At 45.6% G+C, this 16,112-nt stretch overlaps 2 protein-coding genes across 5 annotated transcripts in view; one reads left to right on the top strand and one right to left on the bottom strand.

The window, feature by feature from the left end:
- Positions 1-9,863, bottom strand: part of ZNF277 (zinc finger protein 277) — a 57,595-nt gene extending 47,732 nt beyond the window's left edge. The window contains exon 1 of the mRNA XM_087766149.1: positions 9,815-9,863. Coding sequence (XP_087622275.1) covers positions 9,815-9,848 — 34 coding nt within the window. The 5' untranslated portion in view covers positions 9,849-9,863. The remainder of the gene's footprint in view (positions 1-9,814) is intronic.
- A 221-nt stretch (positions 9,864-10,084) lies between these two features.
- The window catches only part of DOCK4 (dedicator of cytokinesis 4), a 254,113-nt gene continuing 248,085 nt past the window's right edge, over positions 10,085-16,112 (top strand). For all 4 annotated transcript variants that reach the window (XM_087765670.1, XM_087765672.1, XM_087765671.1 and 1 more), the window contains exon 1: positions 10,085-10,269. In XM_087765670.1, the coding sequence (XP_087621796.1) occupies positions 10,233-10,269 (37 nt within the window). In that variant the 5' untranslated portion in view covers positions 10,085-10,232. The remainder of the gene's footprint in view (positions 10,270-16,112) is intronic.

Genomic DNA, 16,112 nt, shown 5'->3' on the forward strand with positions numbered 1-16,112 from the left:
TAACATGTAGCATATTTTGAAAAATCAATAAAAACTCTAGTTCAGCACTCCTGGCTCCATACCATAATCAAAGTATCAAATATGAGTACTATTCCTGTACGAAGTAGTTTGAGCACTCCACATCTGTACAGCAAAAAAGTGTTATTGCTTATACTACAGGGCATAAATCTGCCCCATGAAGTGAGGCAGAGAAGCTCCCTAACATGAAACTGTATTGCATAAATAGCTACACACATTACATTTGTACTCTTACATAGTATCTGGCTTATTCTTACTGAGGAAAACTGCTTGTGCACCCCCAAATTACCTAACCCTACTGTTTAGCAGTTTGGCATCTTTCAAAAATTTGCACATTATATTGCAAGCTAAGCAGTGCAGTTTCAGTGTTATTATGCAGCTTTAATGGTGCTGACCAATACATCGTTTAATTCAACAATTATCAGGTCATTGGACACTAGTTTTTTTCCTCTCCAGTGACTGTAATTAATTACTGATGGCTTGAGACAACAATTCTGCAAAGAACCTGCACTTTCACATACACATTCCCCTGACTTCAGTGAGACATCGGTCAGGATGATATGCCCAACTCTTCACAAGCACAGACCTGCTTTGAAGTTGCACAAAACTAACCCTATCTTTTCCCTCCCAGTTCTTCAATGCCATGATCTTCCCCACATTGTGCGGGGCTTTTATTGATGCAGTATTTAAAGCTATTTTAAAAGGTCAGTAGAAAGACATTCAGATGCTTCCAGGGTTTTCTCTTGGCTTCAGCCTGCTGGAGTTTGTGGATGAGAATGTGAAGCAGAAGCCTCAGAGAGAGTCTGGGAACAATTGTAGTTCTAGGATGCAGATGTTCACACGAAGATGCAGAGTTCTAGCAGGGGTCGCAAGACACGACATGGTGGAAGGAAGCACACAGGGCTGGGAAAGGTTATGAAGGCTGTTTGGACAGACAAGAATTTCACCTATACTGAAGTTAAAATAGTTAACACTTGTAATTTCATAATATTTAAGTCCTTCTCTTCCTTTTTTTCCTACTGTCTGTTCTTATCACAACCGTATCCCAGTTTAAGCCCTGTATCCCTTCATCAACAAAGCTGGCTAAAGTCTCAAAGGGAGAATTCTATCTCCTGTTTATATGAGAAGCACACCTTATGGCAGACAGCACTGGCTACAAGGACTTACAGTTTTGGTGTTCTTTCAGAAAACCTGTGCTCCCCAGTAAAAACAAAACAAAACAGTGAACAGGGTGGTTCAACAGGCATAATAAACTATCCTGGCATCTGTGGCACACTTAGAACATTCAAAAAACTTGTAACACATCCCTCGTTCACACCTCTACATCTAAATAAAGCATGTCCACATCTATTGTTTGTTTGGGCAATGAGAAACCCTTTCAGGTAAGAAGCAGGTATGGGCTAATACTGAGACATTTTAAAGTATTTCATCAATCTGTAGACTGATGAACCACCACTCACTGTTGCTCCACTGCAGGTAAGAGAAGGCCTGAGCAGAGATTTCAAACAACTTAAAGGCTTTAGCATGCAAACACGTTATCGTGTTTAACTGTTTTGTGGTCCACAGGCACATACTCACCAGGTAGCCTGAAGCAGCTTACTTCTCAAAGAACTCCAGTTACTATATACAGCAGCTGATACGTGGTAGCTTGCTCGTGTATCAAAGCCTTTACCTGCTACTAAGCAGGCAAGAATTGGCTTAGATTACTGGAATTAAATGCAGCTGTATGTCCACTAGTAGACAGTTAAATTATATCTAGCAAAGATAAAGGCCATCCATCTTCTCTTTTTCAGCTATAAAGCTTTTCTGAATTCAGAGAAAACCAAACAGCAAGCCTTTATTGGGTATTTTTGGAGAATACAGTATATCCTGTGTCTTGTGCTAACGGCAGCTATGTATCCACGCTGAGGTGTGGGGGACACCCCTTTATCTTCAGATAAAATACAGTGCACATTTGTAACGCAATTATTTGTAAAATTATGACAGGATCACAGGCAGTTCCGATCTGTATTACCAAGCAATACAATCCATTACTGATTTTATTAATCCATTACTATCCATTTAATGAAATACTTAGTTTCACTTGTATATTTTGCCATCGTCAGCTTTTTTTTAAGAATCGTGCTGTGGAAGGCTAAAACCACTAAAATCTTATTGTAACATTACATGAAAGGATTTTGCATTTTTACTCTTCAAACGCAGAAGCACATAAAAGGTGCAACTGTAACTTGGTAATTTCCAGCCCTCCATAAGATCCACATGCCTACCAGGTAACCATTCAAAATGGCTATGAGATTGAATTTTTGATTAAAAATCATAACAAATGTTCTTAAAACATTTTAAAATAACACTGTTTTAGGAGATTCATTCTTGTAATCATATTAAAATAAATTGTGTTGCACTGACAGAATTAGCAAGTGAACTTATCCTCCAGGTGTAATTGCTAGTCATTCAGTTCGCAATGACTAACCTCTGTCAAACCAAGATCCTTTATAGAGCTTATAATGCCTACTGGTAGAATGAATCTCTCCTTCCCCTCTCCAAAATCTATGGTACGGTGGAAGCCCTAGGTCTTGAAATCCCCTATTGAATGCATAGGTTTAACCCAAGAAACGGATCACCGGTGGTACTCTAGATCTGTGGAAGCCCCTTGTGGGAGAAGAACTGAGGATGCAACCATGTGTGTGGACGATTGGAACTGGCTGAGGTTTTAAGGAAGGGTAGCGAGAAGGATAACAACCTCTAAAACCATCAAATAGAAAAGGGCAGATACGGGTGGGCTGGGTGAGCCCATCAGGCTAACGTCCGGAGGAACTGTGATGAACAGACAAGAAGTGGCAGCTGTATGCTTGGGGCAATGGTTGCTTTATCACCTGGCTGGGGTTTTCACCCATGGCAGCGTGCAGCCAGCAGCTCCCTATTCACAACCACGCACGCGGCGGATGTTTGAAGAGGAAGGAGGTAACCCGCTCACTCAGGGCTGATCTGCATAGGAGGGGTAATATAAGGATGTGTGGGATGGGAGGGCATCTGGTTCATTACTTTATTTGGCTAAGGACCATTCAGTATAAGAAAATTAACAAATAACAAGGAAAGTGGTAGATTAAACACAAACACACACAAACATTAATGAGCAGGTGATAACAGAGACAGTAAGTTGTCTTTGGTCACTATAGGAACTAATGCCATGAAAGGAACTACTCAGCCTTGAACAGGTTCAACCTGAACTTTGTCACTGATAAGGAAGGGGAAATGTGATTATCGTATGTATTATGGTATACGTGAGGGTGTTTGTGGAATTGCGTGAAACTTGCTAGGGGGGATCAGAAGCGGCTTGTGCGATTATGTTTATCTTATTATGGGAAATTCAGAGGAGGGGCCAAAGGAAGAAAGGGAAGAATGGGGCGTGAACAAACATCAGAAAATGAAAGTGGGGAATAAAAAGGGCCAGTTGCATTTAAACAGGCTGCTGGTCGGTATGCTTCTCTGGTCAAACCCTGCACCTGATCACCAAAGTCTATCCTTTCTTCTTACTAAATTCTTTCCTTTTTTTGTGTAATTCACCCTCGGTGTGAATATGTGATACTGCTGCAAGGCTTAAGAGCCAGCAGCTGCAGGTCACAAGGTCTGCAGGTCCAGGAACCAGCAGCTAGAGGGACCATGGTGTGTCTACGTTTTCCTTGTGAATTTAACCCTGTATGCTTTGTGTGTGTATGCGTAATTTGCTAGCAAGGTTCAAACTGGAGTAGCCAGTGAGTAGAAGGAGACCTGTATCTGGAAAAACTCAAGGTCTGAGTCAGTAGTTGGGCAAGGGGCCTGGGGTCCAGCCATGGATGGAGTCAACGCCTGGCAAGGCAGTCCAGCCAAAGCACTTAGAGACTCTGCTAATATTTGAGGGATCCATGACCGTGGGGTACATGTGAGACAAGTGTGAGTGCATGTATCCATTTTGATAGCCAACACCAAGTTGGATTTGCTAGCAAATAGGAGGAAACCTGCATTCTGGGTAAGAGGGCCCAGGCACAGATATCAGACGGGTTTAGAGGTCATGGTAATATTCAAGGGATCCATGAATGAGGGTGTGCTTCTGAATCTGACACTGACGGTGTCTGTTTTCACTAGTGCACTTCAATCCTGATCAGTCTTTGCCATTCCAAATGGGACTCCAAAGTACCACCCTCCTTAACCCTCCACATCTTGAGAACTGGCTTTAGCGCAGAGCACAGCCACATATATTGCTGCTGTTGCCATTTCCCTCCCGACCTGGCTCTCCCAGGGAAAGAGGATTATAAAGGGAGTAAGAGAAGCACTTTCCCTTTCTGGAAGAGCTATAAGTGGCCAGGTGCCACTGCTGGGGAATCCCTTTAATTGCTCCTTCAGCAGGGCCACCCTGATGCATGCATGAGCTTTACCTAAGGTGCCCTGCAGCACCGTACCCTCTAAGATAGCTTGGAGTAGCAAACGTGAAGGAAGCTGTCATTACAATGCCGCCATCAGAAGCAAGTTACCAATAGCCTGGGGACATAACTTAAAAGTGGAAAAAGGGAAACACTCATCCACTCCCCTCCTTACTTCCCAGCTTCCAAAGCAGAAGTGAAGCAGCAACATGGAAGCCAAATCCCACCTGTGTTTTAGCATGTGGGAGCCAAGAAGTCCCTTGCTTTCCCCACTCCTGCAAAGTTTTTGGGTGGACTTTAAGCTACCAAGCTCAGTAGGCAGAAGAGCTACAGCGAAACTTCATCTTTCTGACTCCTAATTTGCTCCTGTTTAAGGGCAGAGATTATGGCACTGCTGAGAGCCAGGTACTTCTCATGGCAGTTGTGCTTTGACATGCTTTGCCTCTCAACCTGTCATGCTGTTGTGGCTCCATTGGGTCTAATGAAGTCTAATCCTAGGGAAGAAGGTGCAGGAACTATGATGAGAGATCACACTCATGGAGAGGCAGGAGTGGCAAGGTGAGAGGGGATGATACACAGGAATTAGAGGTGGAATTGCACAAAAAAAAATTAAAGAAAAAGAAGAATGGATCAGCAGGGGTGAAAACAGGACCCAGAAGCAGTTTGCAGATGACAGCTGGTGAGATGCATGGCAACAGGAAATGAGTGGTGGGACCAAAGGCAGAGCTGTGGGCAGGGAAGGCTGGCGGTTCGGAAGGGGGCAGGACAGAAGGAGTAACCGAGATGGGTGTGGGAGACGGCAGGGGCAGGAGGGACCAAATTAATGTTGGAGAGTGACAGGCTGAGGAACTGTCATTAGAGAATCAGAGGGGCCTTCTAGAGACAGACAACAGCTGAGGAACAGAAGCAACAAGTGAGAAATGAAAAGCAGGCTCAAACTAACTGAGAGGACAGCATGAAAGGCTGGAGAGCCATAAAGGACAAAAGTGGTCAGCGCAGAATCATAGAACCATTTTGGTTGGAAAATGCCTTTAAGATCATCAAGTTCAACCGTTAACACTGCCAAATCCACCACTAAATGTTGCATGGGGTTGTTGTGACCCAAGTGCAGGACCCAGCACTTAGCCTTGTTGAATCTCGTACAGCTGGCCTCAGCCCATCGGTCCAGCCTGTCCAGATCCCTCTGTAGGGCCTTCCTACCCTCCAGCAGATGAACACTCCCACCCAACTTGGTGTCATCTGCAAACTTACTGAGGGTGCACTCGATCCCCTCATCCAGATTGTTGATAAAGATATTAAACAGAACTGGCCCCAATACTGAGCCCTGGGGAATACCACTTGTCACCAGCCACCAACTGGATTTAACTCCATTCATCACAACTCTTTGGGCCTGGCCACCCAGCCAGTTTTTGACCCAGCGAAGAGTATGCCCACCCAAGCCGTGAGCAGCCAGTTCTCCACGAGAATGCTGTGGGAAATGGTGTCAAAGGCTTTACTAAAGTCCAGGTGCACAACATCCACAGCCTTTCCCTCATCCACTAAGTGGGTCACCTTGTCATAGAAGGAGATCAGGTTAGTCAAGCAGGACCTGCCTTTCAGAAGTGAATAGACAAGCTGGATCGAGCCCTTTTTTTGCTGATACATAAGCAGATGGGGAGAATCATGAAGAAAATTAACTGGAAGCTAAAACACCCACCAAAACCTTGGGCTGGTGGAGGTCAGAGCAGCAGAAGGGATACCCTGAGCACGTGGCAATGAGACAGCAAGCCCGACTTCTGCAGCTGAAACGGAAAACAGGGCAGAAAAGGTGCTAAGATACGCAGGCCGATGACTGGGCCCTGGCCTGAGGTTTAGCTAACATGAGAAACTACTGGGCAGGACAAAAGAAAGGTCTGAACATAAATAACAGAGTGAGAAGCTGGTAAAAGTTGCTGAGAGCACGGTGAGGAAGGGCTGGCTTTCAGGTAGTTAAGAGAGGTGTTATGTGAGAGACAGCCAGGCTTCAAAAAGGCTTGGGTGTGACAGTGTTGAGACCTTTTGGGGAGTGAAATCTTGCAAGGCACACAGGGCCAAGGTAACCGTATCAGTGATACTGGGTGAGGCTGAGATGGCCCAGGTAAAAGCATCAGAAATACCAGATTTGGTTATGCATCAGGCAGTGATTGTCAAGCTGGAGTAGTCGGTGAGCAGGAAGAGACCCTCACCTGGAAAGACCCGGTGTCTGAGCCAGTGGCTGGGTAAGGGGCCCGAGGCCCAGGAATATTGAACAGACTTAGAGCCCACATTGATATTCAAGTGGCCTGCAAACACGGGCGTGCTTGCGAATCTAAAGAGGAATTGTGTTTTCCCTAGTGAATGTCAATCCTGATCAACCAGAAGGGAGGAACAAGACTGGGCTATCCCTATTCTTGTTTATGCGAGTGCTGTCAGTGTTTTTGAGGGTATGATAAAGGCACTGCTCTATGGGTGCCTGTGTGACCAACCATTTTTTGTGTTTGTGCGCATTGCATGTCTTGAACGCACGCTCAGCCTTGCTACTGGCCAGACCTGCAGGCAGGAACAGCAGCAGCTGCATCCATCAACCCAGACGGAGAAACCTCTCAGGTCTGAGAGTACATGGGGCTGGCTTTCAGCGACCAGGAAAGAGGAACCCCTGGATCCCAGAGTCCACTGGGTTGAGTGGCTCTCATAGCGTCCTTAACAGAGGGAACTCAGAGCTGAGCTAAAGAAGTGATGCTTACAGTATCAGGAACAAAACAACTTTCACTAAAGTATCCTCTAGGTAGCAATGAAAAAGATAGACTTCTGCAAGACCAGTCAAACTTTAGTTTTCCACAGTAAACTGCATTCCCTTAAAAATGGGACACAAGAGAGAGATGGGGAAGGAATAAGAAAATCATGCTGTGCTCTGGCATGGTATACTCCAGCATCATGGTATTAAAAAGCACTTGAGTACATTAAGACCCTGAGTAGGGAACCGTAACTGTCAGACTGCCGATGAAGCTATGAAAAACACACTTCCAGATGAAACCTCATTTTAAAATCCATTGACAGATGCTGTAAGAAATGTTGATATGTAGCATAATTAATGTAGACTGAACAAACTGTAGTGTGGATAGTGATATGTTTATTACAAGCCACTGGGTGAAGGCTGCTGGAGGGAACTAACTAGAAAGCAACACAGTCCTGGATTACTATATACAAGCACAGGCTTTCCTGTCAATAGGAAACTGCAAGACAGGGAAAAGTATTTTATTTAAATTTCCTACATACTGTCTCCAAAGAAGTGATACACCTTCTCAGGTGCATATGCAAGTATGAGATGTTGCTAGAGTGAATAGCCTTGTAGAAATGAAACCTCTGAAAGAATAAGGATTTTGCTCAGAGACAGGGAAATGATAAATATTAGGGTATGGTATTTTCTTTGCCCACAGACAACATGATTTATAGTATAAGATCTGTTTACCCTAAACGACTGGGCTCTAAATGAATAATTTTGAAAAGGCTATTTCAGCTGTTGGCTAGTCTTGTCTTTGTTCAAGGGAAGAAGAAAGATGCGGTCTGAGTCTAACACAAACATGCTGTAGTCAGTCATGGTTAACATGACAGACAGCATTTAAAAGGCTGTGGCAGAATTTCATGACTCCCAGCCAACATGTTGGCAGCCCTCGCTTATGGAGGCAGGGATAGCTTGGGTGTACGTGGAAATCTATAGGCTGGGGTAGAAGTTAATTTAGCCTGGCACCTATTATTTTGATTTTCAATAGTGACTTTTACACATTTCATCACTTAGAGACTCCAAAGGATCTGCCAGGGGATGCAAGGCAAGTTTGGGAGCAAAGACACCAAAAAGTTCACTAATCTTGTCAATGAGAGTTCGAGCTCACTAATAGGAAAACAGCACAGGTCTCTGAATTCCAATGGCAAAAACTTTTTTTCATACTGGTGCCAATGTCTTTATAAGAGTTACCTGGAAAAACCTCAGGGTAACCTCATCATCTGTAGTACTCCACAGACCTATATACAGTTTCACACAGAAGACTTGCACAGACAAAAGTGACCGTCCTTTTCAACAGCTAAAACGGCACAGCTTTGCCTCTGGGTGCAGTTACACTAGTGTGGAAGTACCCTAAAAGGCTCACGCCAACACACTGCAACACATAAATAAAGTAAGAGTACTGCTTTAACTGCTAGCATAAATAAAGTGATATTACTTTTGTGAACAGAAGCAGAGCACATAATAGAGAAACAACGCAAAGGTCACTTAAAAGATCACTCGCTCCCCAAGTTTGACAACTAGAAGGGTAAACATGGAATAAGTGCGTTCTAACTCTAGGTTTGAAACTGCCTGCTTGAACACGACTTTTCTTTACGTTGTGTCCTTCACACTATCGGCGACTTAAAAATTCAACATAACTTGATAGTAGAAGCTAAAAGACAACCTAAACTGAAAAAAAATTAAGCCACTTTCCTCTCTTAAATGTGAAAATGTTAAACCCGATTTTTTGTTCAGCTCAAACTGAAATCATCCCTTAAAATTTCTAGTTACCAGTTCACAGTAATGATTTGCTTGGAGAACATTTTTTCAAAACCAGACACGCTCATCTTAGAGACAGCCTGTACCTGGTGAGCCCTGCAGAGCAGCATCGTATCACCGGAGTTTTGTCCTTTTTTCTATCTGTTCCTTCCCCCAGGACACGAAGATGTAACTCAGGCTCTTGCTCCTGCCTCACAACGCCTGGGTTTCTCTCAAGAGAAAGACAGAACTCACAAGAACCATTTCAGCCTGGGAATTTCTTGCAGTGTACCTACAGTGAGCTCTAGCTAAGCCGCCTGTGGAAGGCCATAGGCATACAGGCCTCTCAACACGGACGGAGACCTCGCTGTTCTTGCTGCTTAAGGTGCCTGACTTATCCCTGGCCGTCACCCCCGACAGTCCATTTGTGCTCCTCGCTGTACACCATCTGCTTTTCTTTATCTCTGCACATATATGTGCTGAGATACGGATTTATATGAGAAGTCAACAAGCCACCCAGACTACCAGCTCCACGTCCCCCCTCTCTGGCACACTGCCGGCACCAGCTCCCTCTCCAGCACAACTCACTGTTGAAGCCTCTCCCAGTCCCCTCAGCTTCGTGTGCCAAGCTCGGGGCTTTGCTAAGAGGAGGAATGGCACCAGCAGGGCCAGAAGAACGACTTACGTCCCTTGTAACCACCGCTCCGACGGGCGGCCGGCGGGGCCCCCCCGGCGCCGGGCCCTGCCGGCTGTCCCACACGCGTCCCCCGCTCCCCGCCCCCAGTGCCCCGCGGAGCCGGCCCCGTCCCACCGCCCGAGCCTCGGGGCCGCCGGGAGGAGGGGAGCGGGGGGGTCCCCCCTCGCCTCCCCGCAGCGCACTCACCACCCCGCGCCGGCGCCCCGCCGGACGCTGCCATGCCGCCGCCGCGCCGCTCCTCCCGCCCCGGCGTGAGGCGGCCTCCGGGAGCCGAGCTCCGCCCCGCCCCGCCCCGGCAGGGAGCGCGGGGCCAGCCGGGGCTCGTAGTCTCTCCCCCGGCCGCGGGCGGCGAGGGGCGCGGCCGCGCCGAGGCATTACGTTCCCCGGCGTGCAGCGGGACGGGGCATATAAGTGGCTGGCGGCGAGCGCGCTTCAGTCAGTCCGCCCGCCCGGCAGAACAATGCTTTCGCCGCCGGGGCCGGGCAGCCGCGGCTGAGGCGCGGCGGGAGCAGCCGGGCAGCGGACGCGCTCGCCGGCCACCGCCGCCGGTCCCAGCGGAGGGGCTGCCGGCCGGCAGGGGGGCGGGCGCACGCACGCCGCGAGCATGTGGATACCCACGGAGCACGAGAAGTACGGCGTGGGTGAGTGAGAGGGCGAGCGGGGCAGCGCGGCGGGCGAGGAGCGGCGGCTGCCGGCGGGGAGCGCATCCCGCGGCGGAGCGGGCTCGCCCCGCGGGGCCGGCGTGGGCTGCCGCCGTCTCCCGCGGGAGCGCGGCGGGGGTCGGAGGTCCCGCCGGGGCGGCGGGGGGGAGCCGTCCCCTCCTCAGGGGCGCAACAAAGGGCGGCCGCTGCCCGGCGCCTCCCGCCGCTATCCCGGGGATGGGGCCGGTCCCCCGCCTCCGAGGCGGGCGCTCGGCTTCTCCCCGCCGGCGCTGGGTGGAAAGGCTGGTGTTTCGCGGGGAACAAAGCAGCCTTAAAAAATACCGCTGGGAGCGGCGACCCGGCGGGGAGAAGGTCTCCGGCGGTGGCGGCGGCGCCCCGGGAGGAGCGGGAGCAGGAGCGGGGCCGCGGGCATTGTTCGCGCGCCGGGGGGTTTTGTCGCTGCTTCGGTGGAAAGCAGACAAAGTGTCGCTTGTGGGAGTCGCGCTTCCTTGCCTGTTTATTCAACTCTGCCCGGTGCAGGGCTCCGAAGCCCGTTGGTTTGACTTACGAAGTGGTCAGGGAGGCTCGCTGTGATTTTTCTGGTTTTTTTTTTTTTTTTTGACACCACCTATTAAAACCGCCAGCGCTCGGTGAGCTCTGGTGGCTCGTCCCGGACAATAGCCCCCTCCGACAGAGATGTAGCTGAACTGTTACACAGACCTACTAGCGTAGTAAGCAGCTTTCGGTCTGTTTACGTCGCGCTTGGACGCGGGGTTGCGTGCATTACGGAGAAGCGGGAGGAGCGCGGAGCCTCCTTTGTTGTTGCCTGCGCGTAGCGGCGCCCCGGTGGGCGCTGAGCGCGGCAGCCGGCCCCGCGCCGTGCCGCCCCGTCCCGTTTGGAGTTGGTCCCAGATGCTGCCGCCCTCCGAACGTTAAATTATAGAGATCATCGCTGGGATTTATTTTCTTGGCTTCTTTATTTGCCAGGTCACAGCTGGGTTGCAAGATATTGATTAGTCCTGCCACCCGCCTTTCTTTACGAGGATGGGCAGAGGCTTAAAAATCACTCTGGGACTCCCTGGAATGGCATGCTGGATATTAGCACTCAAGTATTTCAAGCCGCAGCCCTGCTCTTAGTCTATTTTTTTTTTTATTTTTGAGCATAGTATACTGTTTCACAGCTGAAGCATTTTTTTCCTGATTTATGAGCTGAAAATCACTATGGAGCATCTTTTCTAATACTGAAAACAAGCAGCCAAACACTGGTCCCTTTATGTGAATAACTGCCCCCTGGTTGCTAAACAAGTGATATTCCTTAATAAGATTTTTCTGTGTTTAGTAAACCTTTTCAGGTTTACACATAGATCACTGTCCAGCTCTTCCTCGTGTACCGCGGCTGGTATCCCTGAAATCTTATGCCTGCTAAAGAGATACAGTTGCGATTTCTCAATAGTGGGCTTCCTTTGGATCAACCAGAAAATGCAATGCACTACAAAGATCCTCTTTATTTGTGTAAATATAATATAGTCACAAAAAGATGCTTATTCTTATTTAAATTCATTCCATGGTTTTCTGTGATTTGCCTTCCAAAGGCTATTCAAGATAGTAACAAAAAGCCACTGTTCAATTTGGGTCCTCTATACCCCTAGGATGGGAGTGATATTTTAGTTAATGTGACCATTGCAAAATGTTGAAATACTAACCTGAAGTAATTTTAATTTTTCTCTTGGACTGTGTTTTATGCTATGTGCTCACTCACCTGCATGATGAGTGCTGTCTGCAAAATCTTCACACCCAATTGTCGTATAAGCTATTGTGCTCTATAGCAGTGGTAGGGGAGGGAGGAGAAAGAGTTGTATCTTGCTGTATAATTTTTTTAAACTTAATGTAAAGTGAATTTCATAGCTCAAACTTGCATTTTGTACCACAGACCTGCTCATATATTTTCTTTTTTAGTGATGGGATTATTATGTTTTCAAACGGTTTTTTTTAATACTGATGTATTTATCTGCCCTGGTAAAATGGGTGCATTATAAAACTCCTTTGAGAATCCCGATTAGTTGTACCAAGCATATGTATCCTTTGTGTAAAGAGCTCAGGCTCGCATCAACATCAGATCTCATCTGCATTTTCAATCTGAATTTTGCAGCACATGCTGTGTGGTGCACATTTCTACTGTGACATGCCAAAATGGATGAATAACCAGGCAACAGCCACCTGGTTGCACTGAAGGGTTGCTGGTAACCAGGTGGCTGTTGCTCACTTACACAGCCTGACTGATTCCCGCTTTGAGGGGTAGTTAATACAAGTAACAATCTTCTCTTCTTCAAATATTTAAACTTCTGCCTGCTAGCCACTGGTAATATCTAATTAAGTTTTACTGAGCAGGTTACTTTACTCTGAGTTCATTTACTAGTAGGCAGATACACTGCCAGTTCATTTACTAGTAAATAAAAATACTGTTGTAATGAACATTATTACACATATGTGACACCCTTTGTACTGCAGTTATATGTTTTTATTTCTAAGGCTGTAGATTTTGTCAGTTATGTATTATCCCTCAGGATGCTAAAGGTGAAATAAACATTGGAATATTTCTGGTTCTGAGAAAGTTTGCTTTGTCTGGGTTTTGATATCTTTATTTTCAGAACAGAAGGTTAAACTTCTGTATTTTGCTTTGAAATTCCATATGTTTTGAATCACACCTTCAGCTGTTGTGTCAAACTACTAGTGATGGCATTGCACAAAGGATCCACTGGTCAGTTATGTGGAGTATTTACATCAGCATACTTTGTGCTAAGGGTGGGAGAGGTAAGATTTTTTGCTGTTAATAGTATCTAAATCTGGTAGAAGTCAAATGGAGTTGGCTTTCATAAATGCTGTGTGCTGTTCTATGTGCATTTAGAACCTAACAGAACAGTATTGTTTAGAACAATAACCAAACCTTTTGTTAGTGAGTCATTTAAGACTGCGTAGCTGTGGATGCTCTGCAGGCAGCAAACCGGTAAGTGTAGCTTTCAAAGGTGACTTTTGCTGGTGGGTGCGAACTGGAAACTTTTAGCTGTAATAAATAAATCACAGGACTACATAATTATCTTGTAGCTGCTCTTTGGAGTGAAGGTACAAGTTCTGTTAGATAGCCTGAATATAGAGGATCAGTTTTTCTTTTTGTCTCACCAGATCTGCAGATTTACCTAAATCTGCAAGGATGCAGTTATGCTTTCTGGAACATAGGTGATTCGCCTTTTTCTACTGAGCACAAAGCTTCTCAGCATTTCTTAGGAAGGCATTTTTTTTTGGATTAGGATGGAAAGATTAATTAAGGAGAATAATTAAAAACAGTTGCTGACTGCATCATCAAATTTATAAGCAGAATGGTATTCCAGATCCTGAAGTCATTCCGTACAGCAAGATATACCAATTTAACTCAGACAAGTTTAAATAGTGCTTGGTATTTTTAGTGTGGTTAAGCCATAAATCTGCCTTCCCAAGGGGGTATGAAGTGTGGCCATCTCCTATTTTATAGACAGAGAAACGGAAGGATCAAATGACTTTGTGCTGTAAGCTGAGGCTTATAGGAGGAAAAAGACGGGGTGTATTAGTTGATCACAGGAGCAGTATTGACTAGCACCTATACAAAAGCCAAATTCAATTGGCTTGTGCCGTGTTCTTCTGAGTTGCAGCCAGACTAGTCTTGCTAGCAATCCTCTTGAAAGACAGCTAAGACATCTTTATCTTCATGCTGTAATTGCTTTCTTGACTGCAAGCTAACTTCACTGTAAATGAGCTTGGTTTGTTTAGTTCAACAACAAAAAGACAAAAGACTATTATGTGGTTAATGTCATGTTGTATCTCTGTCAATAACCATGCTAGACTTCTAATATAATGTGTTTTAACACAAACACTTCATCAGCTTCTCTTCATCCATCCCCAAATAGTACAAATGAAGCCTTCAATCTTATTTCTTCCATTCTCCTTTGTTGATCTTGCCTCACATTTCTATGTGGAATTCAATTTGTATTTTTGCTTTACACTAATATGACCACTAATAATGATCTATATCCAAAGGTTCTGTCAATCTACCTTAAAATTGTTTAGGGGTGAGGCAGGGCAAAACATAATGCATTTTGGGACTCATGAACCCCATTTGGCTAATGAACAGTTGGAGGAGTATCTTTGTTTTCTTGTTACAGCTTGTGACTGTAGGTCTGGTCACCTACCAGTAGGTGAAGGTGAGGTACTATGGGGCACTGAGTGAAGTTGACAGGATACCAGTGCTCCCTTCGCTTCACTGGAGTGATGGGAGCCCACTCTCATTTTATGAAATACTCTGTAAGTTCTAGCTATCTGAGGTGGAAAATGTGTGGGTCTTTGCTATAGCAAGCTTTTTGACATGTGACATATTGTCATGGAGTCTTTTACATCAGTTTGGGATGTCAGTGAGATAAAGATGATATTTTCCTGGTCTTCTAGATAAATAATAACTTTCAGTATCTTTCAAAAATGCAGTGAACTTGACTCACAGCTTTTAGACAAAAAAAAAATCACTGACTATATTCTGTTGGAGAGCAGAATATGAAGGTTGAGATTTTTTAAGTCATTCTGGTCATAAGACTAGCCTTAACTTGAAGTGTTGATAAAGTAGTGAAATTGCCTTAAAATAAGACTAAATCAAGATTTTTAAATAGATTTTTTTAACAGCTGCCTCCAAAAAATCTAGAGTCTTTAGTACGGATGTGATGATTGAATGCCTTTATCTCCGAAGGACAACCCAGAGCTGGTTGGTTCATTAACACCTTCTTACATAGCACCCTTCAGAGATCTCATCTTTCCTATTCACTACATATCTGGAGCTACTGGGGAAGATTTTTGAAGGCTGATGTCATTTCACGGTTAGCTGTGTACTGATGACACTGTGCTTTTCTTCCTCTTTCACTGTATTGAGGGTTTTTTGCCACCATTCTCAGTGCTGGACTTGTGTGGCTATTAGCTGGGTCAGATTGAGCCAAAAGATGATGGAACAATGGTGAATTAAGTAACGTAAGGAGTGAAGGTGAGAATGTGGTCTCCCTGCTGAAAGGGAGAATGCTTTTTTTTCTTATCTAGCATAGGCTAATGTAATCTGTGATTGCTTCTGGGAGCTCAGACAGCACGTGATGGAGTTGCTATCTTCTCTGTCAAGGAAGCTATAATTGGTTATTTTACTCCTACCACACAGACATCAGCAACTTTTTGCACTGCTGCAAGAGTGTCTGTCTTTGAGACATCTCTTTGCTTCCCTAACCTGCAGCCCAGAAATGAAACTTCAGAATAGAACAGGGTTCCACATTTACAGCGTGGTTCAAGGTGAACATGTTATCTACCACATTCCATAGTTTCCAGCTCATTTCTGAGTGTAATTCACCGTGTAGGTTTTGGTCTATAAAGTTCTCCATAATTTGAGTCTTGGGATCAGGGAAAATCCTGAAACATTTTGACTGTTTGGATCATTTGTAACACTTGAATGTATTCAAGCAACTGAGACAAGGCACTGTCAGCAGAGAGTTCACACCCCTGGGAGATGCGTTGCTTCATTTCTTTAGTTTTGAGAGACTGAGTGTTGTGCGTGGGTGTGTTTTTGGTGGTTTTCTTGCTACTGGATTTGTAGTTGATTCTGTGAAGGTACAGGGGAACAAACTAGATAACCCCTCAAAGCCATTTCAAACCTGTCTTTGTGGTTCTGCACAGAAGGGTTGAAATGCAAAGGTTTTGCTTCACTTTCAGTCTGGAATTTCTTTTGTTACTGTGGGGTTTTGCATGTAACTGTGTATGTCATTGAGTAACCTTCTGTTTTGCTTTTCCTC

The sequence above is a fragment of the Nipponia nippon genome, unplaced genomic scaffold, assembly GCF_047370975.1.
Source record: "Nipponia nippon isolate SJK-2023a ecotype South Korea unplaced genomic scaffold, ASM4737097v1 scaffold_3, whole genome shotgun sequence".
Classification (NCBI taxonomy): Eukaryota; Metazoa; Chordata; class Aves; order Pelecaniformes; family Threskiornithidae; genus Nipponia; species Nipponia nippon.